Source organism: Terrapene carolina, unplaced genomic scaffold, assembly GCF_002925995.2.
Source record: "Terrapene carolina triunguis isolate 2854851 unplaced genomic scaffold, T_m_triunguis-2.0 Scaffold97, whole genome shotgun sequence".
Lineage (NCBI taxonomy): Eukaryota > Metazoa > Chordata > Testudines > Emydidae > Terrapene > Terrapene triunguis.
The window spans coordinates 12,419,856-12,443,266 of record NW_020664448.1 but is presented as its reverse complement, the minus strand read 5'-3'; the positions used below and the strand labels follow the sequence as shown (position 1 = coordinate 12,443,266).

At 40.5% G+C, this 23,411-nt stretch overlaps 1 protein-coding gene across 4 annotated transcripts in view; it reads left to right on the top strand.

The window, feature by feature from the left end:
* The window catches only part of GRM5 (glutamate metabotropic receptor 5), a 331,468-nt gene that overhangs the window by 300,795 nt on the left and 7,262 nt on the right, over positions 1 to 23,411 (top strand). For 2 of the 4 annotated variants that reach the window (XM_024215246.2, XM_024215244.2), the window contains exon 8: positions 16,313 to 16,408. The exons of 1 other annotated variant lie outside the window; for it this stretch is intronic. In XM_024215246.2, coding sequence (XP_024071014.1) covers positions 16,313 to 16,408 — 96 coding nt within the window. The remainder of the gene's footprint in view (positions 1 to 16,312; positions 16,409 to 23,411) is intronic. One more of the 4 variants, XM_024215247.2, reaches the window with a different exon arrangement.

Genomic DNA, 23,411 nt, shown 5'->3' with positions numbered 1-23,411 from the left:
GGTCAGGGTCAAGTGCACATTTTATTACTTGTGCCGGGTGGAAGGAGGTGCAGTTTTTGGCAAAGGAACCCAGGCTTTGGTCACCTCAATTATTACAGTGTACTCTGCGAGGCGACTGCTTAAGACCATTCTGAAATTTCCGCTAATGCAGACAGTGCCTGTCTGTGAAGGATTATGTTATGAAAGAAATAGGTTACAGGGGCACACTGGGATCAACACTCACTTCCAGTTCATTTCCAGGTGCAATTTAAGATGTGAGTTTTAACCTATGGAGCCTTAAATGAGTTGAAACGTGGGTACTTCAGATACAGGCTCTCTCCATGCAATACCTGGGCAGTTGAGATCGTTCGAAGTGCTCAAGTTAACAGCTCCATGGTTTGTCTGTAAGGGGGTTCAAGGAAATTGTTCTCCATGAAAGAGCCTCAACTGTGGAATATTCTTCCTGCTTTGGATCATTAGAGTCCAAATGTGTTCATGTTCAGGTCAGGCTGCAAGGCCTATTTGCTTACCCAGGCTTTTTCTAAGTAGTAGGGAGTAGCAGTTGGTTTGGTTTGATGGAAGCTCTTAGTTTTGGGGGAGATCCAGATGGAGAAGTTTGTTGGACACTGACCTTAAATTACTGTTGTGTTTTTAACAGTCGATACACATGTGCCCTGAGCATTGAATTCTAAAAAAAATCACAATAAACCAATCATTTGTTCTTCTTTATTGTTACTATTTTGCTGGTAGTGAGCTTGGCTCCATTCAGCACTCAGAATGCAATGTATGTATATACAAGAAGAATATGCCCCCAAACTATCAGATTGACATATCTGTTTGAAAACAGAACTAAATTAAGCTGATTTACAGTAGGGTATAAATTAACAGCAAGTCCATTTAATCTGAATTCTAGGGGGAAATATTTCCTTTATTTGTGAGGCGCATGGATAAATGACTTCTAAAATGTATGAAAGCAGACCCTCAGGTGATCCCAACTAGAATAGCTCCATTGAGCTCAACAGAGCTACGCCAATTTACAGCAACTGAGGATCTGACCATGAATTAAAAGGGCCAATAGAGTCCATTAATCCATCAGAAACTTTCTCTGTGTCAGGCCTTTTTTTATACTTTTTGGGTTTGCATTTTAAATTGTAATATTAAATTCATAGGGTAAATTTAAGATTCCACTCCTGAGTCTACCCAGGTCTGATGTCATCTCCAAGGTGGAAAAGAAAAGTGCTCTCAACTTTAATGCTGCCAACTATACTGTATGAACACCTTTTTATTTAATGGTCAAACACTTCTCAATAATAATATCGTGTATAAAGTAACATATTTCAGAGAATAAATCAGTACTATGTTCAACAATTTGTTTGAAACCTATTCAAGTCAACATTAAAGTACTTGCAATCAAAGAAAATATGCACCAGAACTACATGGCATATTTAAATAGCATAGAGGGGTTTTATTTAAATAGGGAGTGAGTCATTGTTGAGTTTTTAAGGAAACATGCTATTTAAGTCACCAGTGCAAGGAAGGGCCCCTATCATTAACGTTTTGCTTCTTGACACTAATTTATACCACAATGTAGTGTTCCATCAAATTATTGTCAAACAGATAATGCCATGGCTCCATTCAAAGCTTTCACGTCAGCTTCAAAATGACAGATAAAGAGACTGCTCTTACCTAAATAAAGTAGTACATCTGTTAGAATCCTAAATGACTTTTTGCATAGGGTGCTGTTCAATTCAAAAACTCAGAAATACCATGGCTATATGCTGAAAGGAGCATTCAAATGCTGAAATATGTAGAGAGTGCTACTTACAAAAATATTCATTACCCAATGAAATGAAATTCACGTTGTGAATTTAATGGGAGCTCTTCTGATTTTGCAGTATCCACCCAAATAAATTCCCTCCTCAATTAAAAGAAAAGATCATGTATCAAATCAATGCACAACATTAATTGAAGCAAATCCACAAAGATGTACAACACATCATAGCCAGAATCAAAGCCACACAGCCTACTTATCTTTCTATCTATCTAATCTTATTTCTGGATTTCTAGAGTACTTAGTCACCATAGTATCTAGGGGGTCGGGAGATGGGCAAACTGGTTGGGAAAAAATGAATACCATGTTCTCTCCAAAAGCCTCTGCAATTTTTAGCACAAAATATCAACCAAACATTTTTTTAAGATTCTGAAATATTTGGTTGAAGTTTCTCATCCTCATTTTTCATGGACGTCCATGTCCAGCCTGGATGAAACCACATAATGTTTCCACAAAATCTACTCTTGTAGCAGTTCTAGCTGGGACCAGAAGCAAAAGGTCTGGAATAAATCTACTATTGCACAGAGATTGCAAAGAAGGTTGGCCAAGAAGGCTAATGGCATTTTGGGCTGTATAAGTAGGAGCATTGCCAGCAGATCGAGGGACTTGATCATTCCCCTCTATTTGGCATTGGTGAGGCCTCATCTGGAGTACTGTGTCCAGTTTTAGGCCCTACACTACAAGAAGGATGTGGAAAAATTTGAGGGAGTCCAGCAGAGGACAACAAAAATGATTAGGGAGCTGGAGCACATGACTTATGAGGAGAGGCTGAGAGAACTGGGATTATTTAGTCTGCAGAAGAGAAGAATATGGGGGGATTTGATAGCTGCATCCAAAGAGGGGTTCCAAAGAGGATGGATCTAGACTGTTCTCAGTGATACCAGATGATAGAACAAGGAGTAATGGTCTCAAGTTGCAGTGGGGGAGCTTTAGGTTGGATATTAGGAAAAAGTTTTTCACTAGGAGGGTGGTGAAGCACTGGAATCGGTTACCTAGGGAGGTGGTGGAATCTCCTTCCTTAGAGGTTTTTAGGGTCAGGCTTGACAAAGCCCTGGCTGGGATGATTTAGTTGGGGATTGGTCCTGCTTTGAGAAGGGGGTTGGACTAGATAACCTCCTGAGGTCCCTATCAACCCTGATATTCTATGATTCTATGTTTCTATGATTCTATGATTGGAAGTGATGTTCCAATGGTTCTGTTATATCTAATTTCTTAGGTCTGAATCTCATGGGAAAGTTTATTCAGCAGTACATTTGTGTCTATATTGACCTATCCCTTAAAATGTACATTCCCAAAAGCAAACAGGCATGTTTCCTTATGCCCAGCTCATGCTCACAAATACCGTGAAAGGTATGCATCCATCCAAGACCTCCTCCTTAGCTCAGGCCTGGGCCATCACTTGCTCATTCATTTTCCTTTTGAAGGGTGATTTTTAGCTCTCCCTGTCCCCAGAGCTGGGAAGGTCTCAAATGCTCCTTCCCAGTTGCCCCCACTTAGTCCCACCACACCCAGATCCACTTTTGAAAAAGATGGTGGGAGGTAAGGGTAATCATCCTATGATTTCTGCAACCTTTTCAGGCAGCTGCTTCTGTCCTAACTGGCCACACCCTCTGTGATGATGTAGAAGCCCACCTGGGTGGAACTCCCATCAGCAGTCACACAAGAGACAGGGTCAATTGGGAGCATCAAATGTACACAAAAGCCACAAACAAGCAAATCAAGATTGGCCACTTACTCATGGTGACACTGATTGTTATGGAAAGTGAGGGTCCATTTTAAAAAAAGCATGAGACATACTGTAAAGCTAGTTGTAGAGATAGTTACATAGCAGGAGTATGTACATAGAATGGTACATAGTAGTCACTCAACAGCAGCTGACTAAGTAGATGGTCAACTAACCACGTGTTTCAACTCTTCAGCACTTGAAACTCTTCACTCATCCAGATTTGAACAGCAAGATAGAGCCTGTGAACAGAGAAGGATTCCAATTAATTCCCATATGTAGAAGTCCACAGACAACTTGCAGATGCCCTTAGCATTAAAGTTTAATAACAAAGTGTGGTAGTGATATCTCGCATTACTAAAACTTCATTAGCACATTGCTTAGATTTATAGATCCAAAGAGGCCATTTTGATCGTCTAGTCTGATCTCCTGTATAACACAGGTGATAGGACTTCCCCAAATTAATCTCTCTTCGAACTGGAGCATGCCATTAGAAAAAACATCCAATTTTGATTTTAAAATTGACAACGATTGAGAATCAACCATAGCCCTTAGAAACTTGTTCTAATGGTTAATTATCTTCACTGTTAAAAAATTGCACCTTATTTCTAGTCTGAATTTGTCTAGATTCATCTTCCAGCCACTTGATCTTATCATACCTTTGCCTGGGGTCAATGTCAGGGTAACAGGTCTACAAGTTACTCTGGTCATCCCATTTACCTTTTGTAAATATTGGCATGACATTCGTTTCTTCCCATCATCTGGAACTTCCCCAGTGTTCCAAGACTTCTTGAAAATAAACATTACTGTTTGAGAGAGCTCTCAGCCAGCTCTTTCACAGCTCTTGGATGCAAGTTACCCAGGCTTTCTAATTTTTAAAATGTCTAGTTTGATTAGCTGCTGTTTAACATCTCTTCTGAGTTCCTGGGAGAAGGAAAAGTTCATTATGCCGTATTCTTAAAGGATTAAAATTAAACTGCAGTTTTCAAAGAAATTAATAAAGTATATTTTGTGATGTTTTCTCCTGATCTTTTATTATATTTGTCCACAATTTGTGAATTCATAAAATTCAGTAATTCACTATGGGACTCCCAATAATTGGTGTGAATTAGCAAGATTCTACTGACGCAAATGAATTGTGCAGTATTTTGAGAGTATTATTAATGAGTGTGATTAGTTGTTGTTTGTGTTTCACTCTGGAGATTTACAGCATTACAACTAGAGACTCTTTAAATGTGTTTGTCTTTGCTGCAGTACCCTCAGCAAAGCCAGTGCATCACAATGAAGAAATCAGTCCTCTTTTCCATAGCCGCTGAGACAAAGCAACTCTTTTAAGAGACTCCACTGTCATATAAGAGTGAATTGTTGCTATTATTTGTTATTTAGAAGACTCTGGAGAGTGCCCTGAGATTCCAACCTATTGGGAAACCAGCCCATTCAAGTCAAGTATTTGTCATTGAATCCTGGCATTATACCAACCTGCTGTAGGATAGAGTCTACTATAAGCAATATTTTAGCCATTCATATAGTCCAGGTAGAAGATTTTGAGTAGTTGGAGGACAAGTCCATGAACCAGTGGACAGACTCTGAGACATGGACTTCAAGCTGTTGGGTCAGGTGCTGTCAGTATGCATATTCACCAGCAATGCAATGCCAGTGATGAGCCAGAGAGAGATTCAAATTCTATGTACCTTACTGAGATGAAAATCCTAAGGGAAGTAAAAGGACTTTTACCTGATATGGAACTGTTTAGCCGAGGAAAGAAGACAAGGCCATGCTGTGAAGAACACATGCCAGAATGATGCAGCAGGAGAAGATAGCTGATCCTTGCTGAAAACTGGGCCTTGTTGTTTGATGGCAGGCACTTGTTTTCCATATCCCCATTGAGTAAGAAGTTTGTTGTGAGAGTCGGCTACACCTTATTCTGTCAGAACACAAGGCATTTATTAGTACCAATGCCAATTTGCAAAGACACAGTTCCTGTCTTGATTAATCTGAGGTGTGGACAAGTTCTTGAACACATGTATAATTCTTTCCCAAGACCCAATTAGTTGAGGCATTTTTTGCCTACCAGTGTTTTACATCAGGGCATAGTCTTTAAGAATCAAGATCACATCCATTATGACCAAAAGGCTGAGAAAATCTTAGTGGTCTGTTGGACTGAAAAGACTGATGAGTTAATAGGTACATCAGCTGGCAAGATAAATTGATAAATACAGAGATGACCTTAACAGAGCACTTCTTACGCATAGAAGTAACAGGCTTTGGAATTTTATAGATTATTTGTTTACAGTTCTTACAAATTGTTGTAGTTCTACTCAGACTAATGTTCTGGCCCAAACACAAAGATACTAAGAAGGTGGTAGTTTCACTATGTTAAGATCAGTTATAAGGATGGCTCCAGAGCCGCTTGTAATGACCTATCCCTACTTTGGGTCACCATTTATATTGACTACGCACACCAAAAGGGTTGTATGCTGTACTCATTTAGAAACAGAACAGGTTTGAAAGGTGACTGTATATATTAGGTGAACATTGTAAAATGCTGAAAAGAAATGTGATTATTCATAATTCAAACAAGGGCTTCCTGACTTTTAGAATGTGGATAATGAGAAAATTGAAAGGAAAATTCTAGTGTGGTATATAAGATGATATACTAGTTACTATAAATAATTATAAATAATAGTAAATCACTTTCAAAAACATTTGTCTTCAAATATTTTTAAGTCAGTCACAATTAAATGTTCTTTATGTCTCTGCCACTTACTATATTTCCCTGAAAAATTAAGAATGTTCAATATCAATAGCATTGTAATTGCCACTGGCTTGAGTAATGATTTTACTGCCCACTGACACAGTATGCTGTGTGACACATAAAGTACAACCTTTAACAGACACACATTTCTGCTCATGAGAAGCAGTTTCTCTGTTAGCAGTTTCTAGTGGTTAGATTTATCTTCAACTCCCTATCAGTCACAGGACTGATGGCTCCATGAATCTCAGGCTCCATTTTCACCATGTATGGTGTTTGCCTCCATAACTACTAGAACATCTGTGAGAAGCGAATGGCATCTCTAATTAGTTGCATTCTCACATAGAGAATTTTAGCTGTCTTTCATAGCCTGCCTTTTCTTCTACTAATGATCAGAGGTCAGAAGCAGAAAGCCTTTCTGTAGGATCTATCCTTGTGACTTAAGAGGTGACATACAAACAACGCGTCCCTTGACCCAGAAATGACTTGATGTTCCAGAGACCATACTCTTAGAGTAACTGTTAACTGTTGAAGAGAAGTGAAGAACTATAATGGATCACAACCCCATATCTTAGTAGAGGCAAAGTATGACTTCACTGCCACTGAAAATGTAATAAATATAATGGAAGATGCTCAATAAAATTACTGCTTGAAAATGGAGAGGAGGATGCAAGAGATGCTAAGGATACTTTTTATTGGAAGAGAAGTTTAAATTGTGCAAATACAATTGGAGGAGCAATTTAAATTGTGCAAATGCTAATTGCACACATGTGATTGCAGAAGTTGGCTTTTGAACTACTGCATTCCCCAAAAGCCTAGGGGCTAAAGCCATAGGTGGCATAAACTTGTTTAGCTCAATGAACTTTAATGGAGCTGTCAATTTACACAGCTCAGAGAACAATTTTGACAGAAGAAGGAAAAGAGTATGACTCTTCAAAGAAAACAGTCATCTCTTTGACTGGTTTGATTGCACTTACTAATTGCTCATTTTCCAAACAGATCATTTGGAGCTGTCCTAAATTCGTATATCACAAAAATTGAGATCTGGAAGTTGTTGACTGGTTTGAGTGATTCAGTTCTGCATAGATAATTTACTCCAGTGTCTTTCTGGGCAAGTGTGATAATGTGATTAATTAAACTTCAAGGATTGTAAAATAATTGGGGAATATTTTATGAAACTCTCTGAAGGGTATTAGGTCTGAATTATTTTGATGAATTGCTGCTAAAGCACTCCATCTGTATAATGTATTGATCTTCTTGAATGCTCTGATTACAATGAATTTTAATTTGTGTGCAATGCTAGAGTTGTTTGGGGATTTTTTTCTCAACTTAAAATTTAATTAAAACATTGTTGATAGATTGATATAAATTGTTTGGCTACATACACTGAGTTCACTTTCTGGAATTATTTTTGTTATTAAGACTTTGCATTGAGCATCATAGCTGAGTTGTACAAATTAAGTTACATACAAATTTCCTGCCAACTTTGACACAGTATGCACTAGCAGGTAAAAGAAAGTCTCATCTTTATATCCTCATGAAAGAAAAGAGGAAACAAAGAAGGTGGGCCCCTGCAGTATTACTCTTTAAAAAAAAAATTGGTTACTATTTTGCCTCATAACAGCATCCTCTGTTTATCTAATTTTTCATCATTGCACTAACCCACAGATTCCACTGAGCTGCAAGTAATCCTATGAGGATGGCACTTGTGCATGAATGCTGGCCATAGCTACATGTTGACAGCAATAGGTAGCTATTGCCTGATGTACCTGAACTTCTCCAAACTAGTTTAGCACAATCTCTTGTATTAAAATGGCTACCCTTCAAAATCAGGCTTTACATCCATAAAACTTCTTTCATCTTCCTACAGTTTTAGTTTTGGGTACAGTTATATTTCTTTTATAGTCTGGTAATATGGTCCATGTGGTATGTTGCCCACGGTTGAGGTTGGTTTACAGCACAAATAAGTTGACCAAAATAATTCATTGCTTTGCAGTGGTTTTTCTCCTGCTTGAGAAATTATTGCAAACTTATTTCTCCAAAATCCAAATAATGCAGTGGCAGAATAGAGCCCTGAAACCAGATTAGGAAGGCTGAAAATTGAGTAAAGAAGTAGCAGATTAATAATACGTATAGAAAATAATTAAAAAAGAAAGAAAACTGACTTGCTAGAAACATAGGATAGAGTTAAAACAGTGTTAATCAGAGAAGATCTTCCTTGCAGAGTAATTTACTGAATGTTGATCAACGGATTTTGGTGATTTTTCCATCTGTAAATATTTTGGGATTCCAAACCACAAGACTCAAGTAGCCTGAAAATGTCCAGCATGTTGTAATGTTTAACTCAAAGCCAGGATAAAGCATCGTGCACTGTTCATTTTTCCTTATTTATTACTAAAAGTAATGAGGTCTTAGTAACGAGACCCCTCCCCTCGCATATATTGTTATATTTTTATGGGGAAATGAGGTGAGAATACCGGCTTTGTGCATGGACTAGAGTGTGTAAAACAGCAAGGTTCTACTATTACAGGGATTTTGTGGGTAGGATTTCTTAAGATCTATCTTTTCAATAGCACCCCTAGAGGAAGAAGATAAATGGGAGCACTATTCAGTCTGCACTGACAGTCTGCTCTTTCCATCTACCTGTGCAATCCTCAGAGCCTTTGTAGATCTCTACATCAAGAAAAGTCATTTTAACTCACCAGTTGCAATTACATATGATTGCCTAATTATAATTGACTATAAAAAAAAAGATTACACCCTACATGGAAAAAAATAAATTGTAAACTTGGCTTTAAAGTAATTCTGTTTGTTGAAATTGTGCCACTAAGCAATTGTGCTTATATTCTGTTAAAAAAAAAACCCTGAAGTGTCCAATAGTATATAACTTGTTTTAGGCATTGCAAAACTATTATAATATAAGGGAGTGAGACCATTTTAAGGCAGTCACTGCACGATGGTACAGTATGGAGACATGCCATCAGGGTATGCAAGTTATTGCACTACTGAATTTCAAGGACTTTCGTGTGTTTTGTAGCTCAGTGTAGCAGATCAAGTGAATATATTAAACATTCTCCAGAGTTCTGTCTTTACCAGTTTAAAACTATGCAGAACTCTCAATGCACAAAATGTTTGTTTCTGTTATCTAGTGTGAAGGGCAGAGCTTATCCTGTTGCTGTGAAATGCAGAATCTTCATCATTTCCTGGTGACAGGGCCAGATAGTATTGTAAAGTATTATGTGTGTATGAGCTGACATTGTTAAAATTTATCACTGTCTGGGAAGGTGGAAGGCTTGGTTTTACCCAAGTTTCTAGGTAAATTCCAAGCACAAATAGATTAAAAAGCACCATTAAAAGCAACTCTGGCAACAAAATGACAGCATTTCATCAATGCCTAATTATGGACTTTAAATCCATGGATTATTAACATTATAGACTACTTTGGCTCTTCCTTACATGACTCTTAGCGTTTGGGGATTTAAACATAACATGCTTATAGTTTGATAAGAAATATATTCCATATGCACAGAAAACCGGAATGAGGCAGTCATTAATCCTGAAAATGTACAAAGAACAAACTGAGGGCCAGGTTCAGCAAAAGCACCTAAGTAGTAATTTTGTTTCATTGAAGTCAGTCGGACTTAAGCATGTGCATAAATGCTTTGCTGAATCAGCACCTGAAAGACACAAGCAGTCTTTTCGGGCCATATTAGCTATGATTCTACAGGCCAAATTTTGCCTTCCTTTCATATGGATACCAGAAAACATGAAACACCTGGCCAATGATTACCCCTAGCCCTGCCTAACCTGAAAAATCCTGGAGAGTCTGCTCTGCAACGGGAGTCATGGAGGGGAATGAAGGAACTTGGCCAATGAGCCAGAGAGCAATTGACATGTTCACATGCATGCTTCCCCAACGTAGTCCTGACCCCAGTGCACAGCAAAAATGTAGTCATAATCCTAGAAGGAAACAAATTCATAAGAGGAGCTTTCTCCAAAGTGTTTACAACCAGATTGTAATTGTACCAATTGAGGTCAGAGTGACATCATTTCCCCCATAACTAGAATGCCCTACCCCCCATGCTAAGAATATTTAAGCATTTGTCTAGACTAGAGTTTATGGCCCCGTTTTAATGTGAGTTAGCTGATTGCCAGTCCGCTCAAATTCACCAACACAACTGTCAATCTCAGCGTAGACACTTCGCAAACATTTGGACACAAAGGTATGTGATTTACCCTAGTGTGGAGTTAGGGTCTAGTTCGGAGGCTTATTCAAAATATTCAGATCTTGGGAGTCTGCAAAATGTACCTGGAACTCTCATGAGAACCAGTGTTCTTGCTGCATTTTAGTATCTTAGGCCTGGTCTACACTAGGACTTTAATTCGGATTTAGCTGCCTTAATCCGAATTAACCCTTCACCCGTCCACACTACAGAGCCAGTTAATTCGAATTAAAGGGCCCTTTAAATCGATTTCTGTACTCCACCTCGACGAACGGAGTAGAGCCTAAATCGATTTTGTTAATTCGAATTAGGGTTAGTGTGGACGCACACCACCGAATTACTGTGTTTAAGTTAATGGGGTAGTGTGGCCGCACACCACCGAATTAATGTGGTTTAAAACTGAATTAAGGTGCTTAGTGTGGCCGCGCACAATCGAATTTATACAACCTGTTTCCCAAATTCGAATTATCTAAATTCGGATTAATCCTGTAGTGTAGACATACCCTTAGACGTCACTCTATCATGAAATGAAGAGATGGGTGAAATTTTATTTTTAAACTTCAAATACAGATTAATCAAACATTCCAGGAATTTCAGGAAGTCTTGGTTTGGGTTCCTTTCTAGGAATGGTCTACTGCAAGGCTGTTTGTGGGGAAAAAGGCATATTTTTTAACCATTTTGTCCATTCCTAAAAATAATGGCCAGATCTGACTGCGTTTTTTTTTCATTGCGCCCATTGAAATGTCACCTTTTCCATCCCTCCAGGCTGCACTTTTATGAGGACATTACTTCTGCCTTGAGAAGGAAAAACGTTGATCAGAGATGTTGTCTTTCTCTACGATTAATCAGGGCCAAGCACACTGTTGGCATTCAATCAATAATAACAATAAAATACCTGTATGGTAGTGGAGGAGCCATTTAAAATGCAAGTGGAGAGAGATTTATATCAGTTCTCTAATCTCCTACCCCAGCAAATTATCCTTGCTTTGTGGTGCATGAACAATGGGCTAAATTCTGCAGTCCCATTTAATCCTTATTCAGGCAATGGAATTCAGAGATTGATGATGAGAAGGATTTTGAGACAGGGAAACACTCTGACATGATCAGAGATTGGTTCTACTCTTTTTAGAAAGCATAAGAAAAAACTAATGAATATTACAGAAAAGTAGATCAAGATCTTCTATTTACCCTTTCTCATAATACACCAGGGATCGGCAACCTTTGGCATGTGGCCCATCAGGGAAATCTGATAGCAGGCTGGGACGGTCTGTTTACCTGCAGTGTCCACAGGTTCGGCCGATCAGAGCTCCCACTGGCCGCGGTTCACTATTCCAGGCCAATGGGGGCTGCGGGAAGTGGCAGCCAGCATATCCCTCAGTCCACGCTGCTTCCCCCAGCCCCCATTGGCCTGGAACGGCAAACCGCAGCCAGTGGGAGCTGCGATCAGCTGAACTTGCAGACGCTGCAGGTAAACAGACCGTCCCAGCCCGCTATCAGATTTCCCTGATGGGCCGCGTGCCAAAGGTTGCCGATCCCTGTAATACATGATAAAGAGAGAGCCAATGAAATGTAGAGGTGGCAAATTCAAAACTGATAAAAGGAGAAAGTGTTTTACATAATCCTCAATTAACCCGTTTAACTCATTGCATCAAGATATTAATGAGGCCAAGAGCTTAGCAAAATTCACAAATGTATTAGATATTTGTAGAGAGACCAAGAATATCCTAAGTCGTCATATTAATATTTTTTAATTTTGGAAGGGATAGAAACCTTCATGCTTCAGAGGATAATTCAACCTCTAATTACTGGGGGCCAGGAGGAAACTTTTCCTGCAGGCAGTTACCCCATAACTGCCTACTGCAAAGTTTCTTGCACCTTCCTCTTTGTAATTGGTACTTCTATTCTCTTCTATTCTACAGAGGCCCCCTGGGTTACGCAAACCAGACTTAGGCAAATCTGCACTTATGGAAAAAGTTCCGTAAGCTAGAAATAGGAGGGTTTTTTTGTTTTGTTTTGTTTTGCGTAATTGTCAGGTGTACGTTTCCGACTTAGGCAAAATTCGAGTTACGCAAGGTGTTCCGAAATGGAACGCTTGCGTAAGTCGGGGAGCAGCTTTATATAAGTTTTTATACCGTGCTCATAAACATACCGGTAGTATCTGAGTGCGTTCCAGTAGTGCATTAAACAATGTGACTACATGTCTGGCACGTGTTATTCTCTCCTCCTCTCCCCAAAAGGTGAAACATGTGCAATGGAGTGTCTTGTGGTAGGGTATTATTATTATTATTATTTATAAATATGCCTGGTGCTATGTGTTTATATTAGACAAAGCAAGGCCAAAAAATGTGCCACTGGTCTGATCCATGACGGCAATTCCTAGATTCCTCTTGGCTTCCCAGTGGCTCAATTATTGCTAGTCTTCAATGGGAGTTTTATCTGATCAGGCTAGGTCTACACTACCCGCCTGAATCGGCGGGTAGAAATCGACCTCTCGGGGATCGAATTATCGCGTCCCGTTGGGACGCGACAATTGATCCCCGAATCGACGCTCTTACTCCACCAGCGGAGGTGGGAATAAGCGCCGTCGACGGGAAGCCGCGGAGGTCGATTTTGCCACCGTCCTTACAGCGGGGTAAGTCGGCTGTGATACGTCGAATTCAGCTACGCTATTCGCGTAGCTGAATTTGCGTATCTTAAATCGACCACCCCCTGTAGTGAGGACGAGCCAGAGAGGACTGCAGAATTAGGCCATTGTTTTCTTACACCTGAATATCCTACTTAGTGTTTTCTATCTAATATCATGATGTAGCACACACATCAACATCTCACACTATATTATCATATTTTCTTTCAGCCTGCAAGCAAACTCTTCTCTCCATAATACTCTGCTGATCACCCATAGAAAGTGAAGATCACCTTTAAATTCCCTCTCTAAGGTCAATGGGAATTTTGTAACTGGAGTGAGTGCAGAAGTGATCTGCACGATGGATTACTTTTGAAATTTCCTACTATTGATAGGATCGTATGGTACATATCATTGTATATAAAACACTCCTACCTCTGGATGCAACTCACCCTTGTGCAGAAAACCAGCAGAAAACCTATATGCCCTTATGCCCACAAAATATAGCTTAAGTGGTACATGGCCCTTGTACTGGCCCTCTGCACAGGAGGAAATCTCTCCTACCCTTTCTGCTGAATAGTCATCATGATGTTCTATAGTTCAGGTGCTTGCATAAAAAAGAAGAAATCATCTTGTACACAAGTAGTTAAGTTGAACTTGGCTTGGCCTCACTCCATATAACTGTATTTAAAGTGAAAAATAATTTTTGCATAGAACTTGTAAATGCTAACTGAAAAAATATATTGGAAGGGGTTTTTGTTTGTTTTTTGCTTTCAGATTTAATAATTTTTTTTAAATCCTTTGCATTTAACGACTAGGGAGAAAAACAAAACCTTTTATAGTATTTCCAAATAAAGACAACATTGGGGCAAAATCAGGACCCACATTCACTGCCCTCCATTGGCACAGAAACCCTATATCCTACAGAACCCCCATGGTTCCACTGCATCCAAGCATGCAGACTCTACCGAGGCCATGCAGAGAGACTCACAGCTTTTATGTGCTCTTTGATGCTTTCTCTCCATTGTAACATGAGGAGGACTTTAGGGAGTAGGTTAGGGAGAGATCTGTCCAGGGGGTTCATAATGACATGAATACACTGTCAAAAATTAGTGCTGCATAAGCAACCATGGAGCAGATCCCTTCTTTCAGTTCCTTGGAGCAACCCTTGATCATATCAAGACTCCTTTCACAAGTGTCATTGGGTCTCAAAAAGACTGTAATCATTGAGCTCTCCCCAGCAGTCTTTCCAAGATCCAGTATCCTGATTATCACATTTATCCTGGGACCTGGGGGACAGAAAATTATCCTGTTTTCCTTATCTGAGCTACAGGTGTCCCAGCCTAGGTTTCTCACTATGACATCACCAATCAGGATTACTTATCTCCTCTTTTCTTCTGGTGGCTACTTTTCACCATTCAGCTCATAGTCAGTAGTTTGACCTCTAACCTCCCTGGGTTGCTCTTGGTCTTTTCCTCCTTCTGTCTTGTGGGGAGCAGAGTATCTGTTTTGGATACCAAGGTTAAATGTGTCTATATTTCTCTCCTGCGTTTCCTGCCCCCTTTCCTACATGATGTCACATTCCTCCTCCTCTTATTTGCTCCACTCTCTTCTGTGTGATTCAAACTTTTCTTTCTTTCTTTCTTTCTTTCTTTCTTTCTTTTCTTTTCTCTTTGAGCTAAGGTTCCTGTGCAGATGGAAGTACCTGTGTGATCCAATTTGACTTCCTTTTATATCTTTCAGTGATTTCAACTGCTGTTCAAGCCCCTCCACTTTTTCCTCCACTGTAGGAATCAACTTGCAATTCAGATGTATGTATCCTGCATGGTCTTCATTCATAATTGGGAGAACGGCACATACAGCACAATGGGTTGCCTTGGAGTCTTTGGTAGCGGTTCTTTATAGCATTGTTGTGTCTTCCTTCAAGATGGTGCCTCACTTGTTAGAACCTTTAAATAACACACGATTTTGCTACACTGAGCACATCCCACATGGCAGTCTCCAGCTCACTGCTACACTAACTTTTTGGCTGATCTATATTAATTCCTTCCTTTGCCACTCACTGTGGCACAGTTTCCCTACCAGCATTTACTGGAACTGCCACTCAAAGTACTGCTCCCTTTTTGCTTGCACTCAGATTGTTGCTGTCTTACTGCGTTGCTGGCTTTGGATTAGTCTTTTGCTACTTGGCTTTCCTGCAGGTTAATAAATTGGCAACAAATTAGCTATATGGTTATGTTAGTGATCATGTCATGTTAACTAACTCGTGTCAAACCAAACAGATTTGCTTTAAAGAATTTTGCTAAACATGAGTGATGCAGATCACAGCATCTGACGATGGAATATCACAAGCAACTATTTAAAGTGAGGGGACCCAATTTTCAGTATGAGTATCTCTATAGGTTTTCTGAATCCCAAATTCAGGCATTTAAATGGGTACTTGAACCCATAGAACTTGAGCAACTAGGGTGAAATTCACCACTGTGCAGAGAGCCAGCGTAAGACCTTTGCATTAAGTCCCACTGTAATTCTGTTTTGAGGACGTAAGTGGTGTAAGTCCCCTGCTTAGGGATGAATTAGACCCTTGAGTACTAATTGCTCATCCAAGTGTGGGCTATGGACATTCACTCATAGTGTTAAATTGCACTCAAGGTGTATCCAAACAGGGGTCAGTGTTCAGGCTTCACAAATGGAGAGAACGAGTTAGATGTTGCAGAGATGCAGAGCTCAGTGGTTTAGGGAGAGATATTAAGGTAGCAATGAGAATTCAGGCCTTGTTCTTTGTGACCCACGAGCAACTAATTAACTTCTCTTTGCTCCTTAATTTCAAATTCTCTTTCCCTTAATCTTCCATTTGGCCTGTGCATCTGATTTACTTGGTACAAGTGAAACACTAGAAAGAAAAGGCTGGTTTGGTTTTAACTCTGCAGAATTACTCCGCTCCTGCTAGAGCAAAGAAAGTGCTTGAGCTCGCCTGTGCACTGCTGCTTGTGTTGACCACAGGCCTGGATGGCTTATGCAGCTTCTCCAACACCTCTAAGGCGGGCTGGTGCAATATTCACCATTGCAATAGCAACCTTCCCAAGTGTGGCACTCTGCACAGCAGCTGTAGCACAGGGTGGCAGCCGAGCACACAAATCACTTCTTTCTGTTTGCTCCTGTTGTTGTCATGATTTGTTAGGTACAAAGGCAGGAGGCTGGCCCAGCACAAGTCGGAAATAGAGTGTTTCACCCCAAAAGGGAGTATGGGAAATGGTGGGAGAGCTACAATGAGCAGGTAAGCAAACAGTGGAGTGGCCTGGGGGCAGTGTGATATGTCTGTGAGCAAGAGGAGCACCTCTGGGACAGTTCTGGCCCAGATCCTCTATCTGTAATGACTGTGCATCCCGTAGAGTATGTCCAAAAGAAAAAAGCTTGGCCACCACTGGTTTACATGTTATGTTTGATCTGCAAAAATGCACCATGCTCATTTAGGTGATCGGAACCTCTTGTCATTCATGATGTTGTCATAATATGGGGCTCTCATCAAGACAAACTTTAGACCTGATCATATACCCTTGGCCAGCCCATTAGATGGTAACAATAAGCAATGGTAATACAGTATCTAGTTGTCAAGTAAGTAAATTCTGAGTTCTATCTAAATGTGGGTCATACTTTATATAAAGGGTTACATTCATAAATAGCTTCTAAAGGGTTAATGAAGAGAACTAGTTGGGAAAAAATCGATGGAACTGTCAGAATTGAAATGTTTCATGGGAATATATTGATGTCAACAAAATTTTTGACAGAAAAGCTTCACAATTGTTCAAAATCAAAATGGAGCATGACTTAATTGTTTAGTTTCATTTCAATGTTCTTGTTTTGTTTAATTCTGACTATTTCGCTTCATTTAGATTGTTGCATTTCATTACATTTAATTTTGACTTTTATATTAAATGTTACTATTATATTTCTATAATATGTTTAATATTATATGTATATTCACTGTGGGTAATATTTTCTATGATATTATAATGTTTTGACATTAGTGAAATGAAACATTTCAATTATTTTTTCCCCTATATTTCCCAATCAAAATATTTAAAGATTTTTAATTTTCATCCCAGGTTGGGACAAAAACAAATACTGAAATGTTGGAATTTCCCATGGGATGAAAATTCCATTTTCCAACCAGCTCTGTTAACATATGACTAATATGATAAATGTGTTACAGGCGAGTAGCATGTGTCATACATGGTTATAAGCACATCGGTAGAAGGTAGCATAGATGATTATAAGCCATGATAATAAGCAACTGTTAGATTCTATTGCAGTCTATAACAATTTGATTTACCACTTCTTAAAAGATGTATTTAACCCTTTATAAACAACTTAGAAATGTAACCTTAACATAATACATGACCAAAGGGGTGAACAAAATGTACCTTTGGCTTTACTGATTTTTGTACCAGAGAGCCATCCTGTAATTGCAGGAAGGCATTCCAAGATGCACACAGCATGATGTTCCCATTGTGCTTAACAACGCTCACTCAAGCACACAAGGCATGTGATTATAACAATGCACTCTCTGGGGATCCTGGCTGCTTAAATAATGTCAGCACCATTCATTCACATGTGGTTGTTCGAAATTTATCGACACCTGCTGTTTGTTTGTCAACCTGTCTGTGTTCTGCACTCTGTTCTTTGGGGATATTTTTAACTTGCATTGCCTGCAATTAGATTTGTTTTTTCCTTAAAAGCAAATTAGAGTCACTGAATAAGAGAGAATTGAAGAGGAAACAAGTGCATGTAAATGTGAAACAATTGTATTTCGTTTTACATAGTTTAGTTCCCCTTTTTACAAATACTTTACACATACATATATATAAACTACATGTATAAAACTATATATATATATAAACTCTCCCTATATTTTATATCTTCACAGTGAAGAATCTATGTGCATTCCAGAGTATAATCCATCTGAGCCAAGTAGAGATGAGAAAGAGGTTCCTGTGAAAGATGATGCCCTAATAGTCAGAAAGACTGGAAACTTTATCAGTGTAATACTTCTATAGCAAGACTGTCATTCATAAGACCTACTCAAACAGTTAAGAATATTTGTTGTTTAACAGATATTAGATTTGTATTTTATGGCTGTGTTTTGTTGTCTCCAGCCATACTAGCCCAAGCTGTGGTTCTATCAGCTCTCAGAAGCTAACTAGAGCTGGAACTGAATAGGATGGGAGACTTCCAAAGAAAACATAGGTGCTGCAGAAAGCAGTGTAGGTGGTGTTCTTCCTTTTCAGTAAGTATCAAACCCGTATTTAGAGGCACAGTGATGCTTGAAGTCTTGAGGAAACATAGAAACACGGCTTTGATTATTTTTGGATGATTAAAATATCCCATCAGATTTTTTTTTCACAACTGTAGGGGGTACTGACCAAATTACAGTTACGTCTTTTTGGTTTAAAATGCCCCATGTCATTTCAGTTACACATTATTCACTTCTAAAAACTCTTGTGCAGTATTGCTATCATATTCCAAACTAGATGTGGGTACATTTCTGAGGTGGATGAATTATCCTTATATTTGCATCCTATAGTAGGGTTTGGGCTTCTTCAAGATGGAAAGTGCTATATAAATATTAGCAGTTATTATTTTTGTGTTACTGTATGCAAGTTACTCTCTATATAAGGGGAGTTAATCTGTTATGAATCACATACAAGCATCTTTCACCTACATCACATAAACCTCAATTATGAAATGGAATGTTTTATGAGGCTGTCGAAAAGTAGGAGTCTTGGTAGCATTGCTATGATTTAGAATTTAAATTACTGGCTTAATTAAATGCAACAAATAAGAAGCTGATTAATAATTCACAAGTGATTTTTCCAATGATGACATAAATCCCATGTGAATAAATGTCTCTGCAATAATATATCAGTCAAGCCATACGCCCTAAATTACCTCCATGCTAGGTACTCTGTGCAGACTGGAAATAATCAGATTGGAAAAATTAAAGACAAGTCTAGAGACTGAAAACAAAATCCAGGTAGTGCTAAATCTTTCTCCCTGTTCTGCATGGTGTGTGTGTGTGTGATTCTCATTTTAGAGAGATGTAATGGACTTTCTCCACTTTTACTCAAAAAAATATTGTAAGTGGTGTAATGTAAAGCCCACTAAAATCAAAAGACAGACTGCCACCAATTTCCATGGGCTTTGCATCAGGTCTCAGCTAAGCAGGGATGAAGAACTATAAAGAATACCTAGCTACTGTAGGAAGTGGAGTTGATGGTTCGATAGGTGGAACTCTTCTCTCTCTGAATCATACTGACTTGAGGTGATGGAGCATTGCGATGCTGTAAGTGCCATATTTCAGACAGAAAATAAAACACAAGTCTTGACCGCTTGTGTTAATGAGCAGTCTCAGGGTCATCTCTGTAAGTGAAGAAAAATGTTAACTCTGGGGTCCTGACCAATTTCCAGCTTGGGTAATTATATTAGGCCTACTAGAAATCCCCTGGTAGTTTCAGTTAGATACTTCACTTCCTGTCCTAAACAGCTATGCATTGTTAAAACAGATGCTGTGATTTGCCTCGGTGGTTTGCATATCTATTTATAATTTGCTTTGGGTTCCTTTGGGATGAAAATTGCTCTGTCAATGTTGGCTGGGATTTTCAAATCTGTTAAGTTATTTGGATACCCAGTTTCCATTAAAATTACCAGGAACTGGGTGTCCAAATCCCCCAGGCTGATATAAAAATCTCAGCCATCAGTTTTTATAGGGTGGACCCTAGACGTGTGCAGAAGATTGTACAAGCTTGCCAGCATAACAAAGAATCTAACACATCCCGGGGGCACCCAGCATTGTGAGGCACCTTACTACCACCTGCCCTGAGCATGAGGGAGCCTTGTCTGTGGCTGCTGTGGGTTGGTTCCCCAACTCCACCAGCCTTTGGCAACACAAGCACTGCCTTCCAGGCCTCCGCAGGCCCTGCATTCTCTGTACAGGTCAGTGATAGGTCCTCTCCAACCATCCCTCCCGAACAGCCAGGCCCTGTTCCTCTGAATACTCTCAGAATTCACTGATCTGCTACTCTCTAAGAATAAAGAACAGGAGTACTTGTGGCACCTTAGAGACTAACAAATTTATTAGAGCATAAGCTTTCGTGGGCTACAACCCACTTCTTCGGATGCATATAGAGTGAAACACATTGAGGAGATATATATACACACATACAGAGAGCATGAACAGGTGGGAGTTGTCTTTTTTTTCCTTCTCTTACTTAATTGGCCTCTCAGAGTTGGTAAGACAACTCCCACCTGTTCATGCTCTCTGTATGTGTGTATATATATCTCCTCAATGTGTTTCACTCTATATGCATCCGAAGAAGTGGGTTGTAGCCCACGAAAGCTTATGCTCTAATAAATTTGTTGGTCTCTAAGATGCCACAAGTACTCCTGTTCTTTTTGCGGATACAGACTAACACAGCTGCTACTCTGAAACCTCTCTAAGAATAGTACACACCTGCTTACCAGTTACACCTCAGTATCACTACTCCGCTCAACTCCATCTATCTAAGAGCTGTTACAGTAAATACAAGAAGAGGTTTATTTAACAAGAACAGAGACTTGAGAAGAAGCAAGTAGAAATAATGAAAACAAATAGTTTACATGTAAAATAAAATCATAACGTACTTTCTGGGGCCTAAATGGAACTAACCAGATATTTTCCTGGGCTAATGAAGTTTAGCTCACCCAAAGTTTTTACAGTGGTTTTCAACCAGGCAGGCTGTGACCCTTCGTTCATAAGAGACAGAGCACGCTGGCAGTTCGTCTCCTCAGTGAAGGATAATTGGATGTCTCTTTGCAGTCTTAGATATAGTTCCAATAATCCATTGTCTTGTAAACAGGGCTTCCTCTTGCTGATTTATTTCTTTCTGTAACTTCCCCCTCTGGAAAAATCTCACAATCCCTGCCTTAGCGTTTTGCTCAGGCTGTAAATTGGCACCTATTGTGAACCATACAATACTCAATGTACATGTAGCCAGACAGATAGATAAACATCTCTTGCCTGTTTCCAGCCCCAAATAATTGGCCTTGAGAATATATTTTTCCCGTATAGATACATAACTCCTTACATGTCATCTGTAAATACATGTTGCAATGATTATGAGGTCCAGTGTGACCCAGGCTTTCAGTAGAGACTTTACATGGCACTCTTTGGTGAATTAGTATGTAGATACCAGACCCAGGGTATCTCTGCTATGGTGTCTCTTCCCGAGGTCTCTCGGTCACAGGGAGTGTGTTGAGGAATAATATGAACGAAGTTCCTTGTTCAGTGTTAGCAGAAAGCAACTCTTTTTTATTCTTTGCCATTGTCACGTGACAGATCTGCAGTGAAAGTGCAATGGGTGCACAGCTCCCTCGGGAACACAGGCTAGGACAAAATGGATGCTTGCTTTGCATGATTCAGTGTTTATTTCCAGTCTGATTTGTTTGGTTACCTCTTATGTTTACAAAGCACACAGCATAGGAGTCATTTAAGCTGTATGGCTTGATGGATATGTCACTGGTGAGCTACTTATGACAATGGAATTAGAGTGTCACTGGGCAGCCATTCTGCAGAAAAGGACCTAGGGGTTACAGTGGACGAGAAGCTGGATATGAGTCAACAGTGTGCCCTTGTTGCCAAAAAGGCTAACGGCATTTGGGGCTGTATAAGTAGGAGCATTGCCAGCAGATCAAGGGATGTGATCATTCCCCTCTATTCGGCATTGGTGAGGCCTCATCTGGAGTACTGTGTCCAGTTTTGGGCCCCAAACTACAAGAAAGATGTGGAAAAATTGGAAAGAGTCCAGCGGAGGACAGCAAAAATTATTAGGGGGCTGGAGCACATGACTTATGAGGAGAGGCTGAGGGAACTGGGATTATTTAGTCTGCAGAAGAATGAGGGGGGTGGGAGGTTGATAGCTGCTTTCAACTACCTGAAAGGGGGTTTGTAGCAGGGTGGACACCTGCTCCTGCCTGGAAGGGCCTGAGATAGCCCAGAGAGCAAGCAGCTACTGGGCTGATTGGGGGAAGTGGCTGCAGCTGGGGCCATGCCCCAATCAGGCCTCAGCTGGCCCTATATAAGAGGCTGGGAGCCAGGCGCTCAGCAGAGTCTCTCTCTGTGTACAGGGAGAGAAGGGCCTGGCTGCAGGGAGTTAGACAAAGAGTACCTGAGTGGAGCAGGGCTGGGGAAAGGCTGAGGAGCTGGGAAGCTCCAGCCTGGAAAGCCCCAGGCTGCGGCCTAGTATTAGGCCAAGGGGTACTGGGGGTTGCAGAGGGCAGCCCAGGGCTAGGCCAAGGCAGCAGGTCCAAACCCCCCTTGCCAGTGATGAGTGGCCTATACTGCAGTCTGCCCCAGGGAGCAGGGGCTAGTTGGTGACTGGCAGTGGCCTAGTGCTGAGGCAAGGTGGGGATAGGGGGTGGGGGTTCCCCTAGGAGGGGAGACCCAGCATGTGTGGGTATTGCCAGGGGGCAGCACCCAGAGCAAGGGGCACCGGGGTCCTGGGAGGGACACGGGGGCCAGTGCAGATGACAAGGCAGATCACTGGCCTGCGGAGGGCACTCCAGAGGCTGGTGAGCTAATTCCCTGGACGACCAGTAGGAAGCGCCGCAGGGGTGAGTCCGGGACCTCTACAGGGTTCCAAAGAGGATGGATCTAGACTGTTCTCAGTGATAGCAGATGACAGAGCAAGGAGTAATGGTCTCAAGTTGCAGTCGGGGAGGTTTAGGTTGGATATTAGGAAAAACTTTTTCACTAGGAGGGTGGTGAAGCACTGGAGTGGGTTACCTAGGGAGGTGGTGGAATCTCCTTCCTTAGAGGTTTTTGAGGTCAGGCTTGACAAAGCCCTGGCTGGGATGATTTAGTTGGGGATTGGTCCTGCTTTGAGCAGGGGGTTGGACTAGCTGACCTCCTGAGGTCCCTTCCAATCCTGATATTCTATGATTCTGTGATTCTATGGGGGAAATAATGATGTGACTATTTATTCACTTTATTTGCTGTGTTTAATAAAGCTGATCATTAAAATCCTAACCAGCCTAGACGGGATGTGCCTCTACACTTGCCACCACTGCTCTCCTGCTGATTGTTCAGAGGCAGCTGGAGCTGTCAATCAGGGTGAGCCCAGGGGGCCTGCCCACTAGTATCTTGCCAGAAATGTTTGCCTTTGCTGAGGTGGATAGATTGCTCCATTCAGACCTCTCCACTACTTCAGCAGTGAAACACTTTGTTCTTCCATCCTATGTTAATT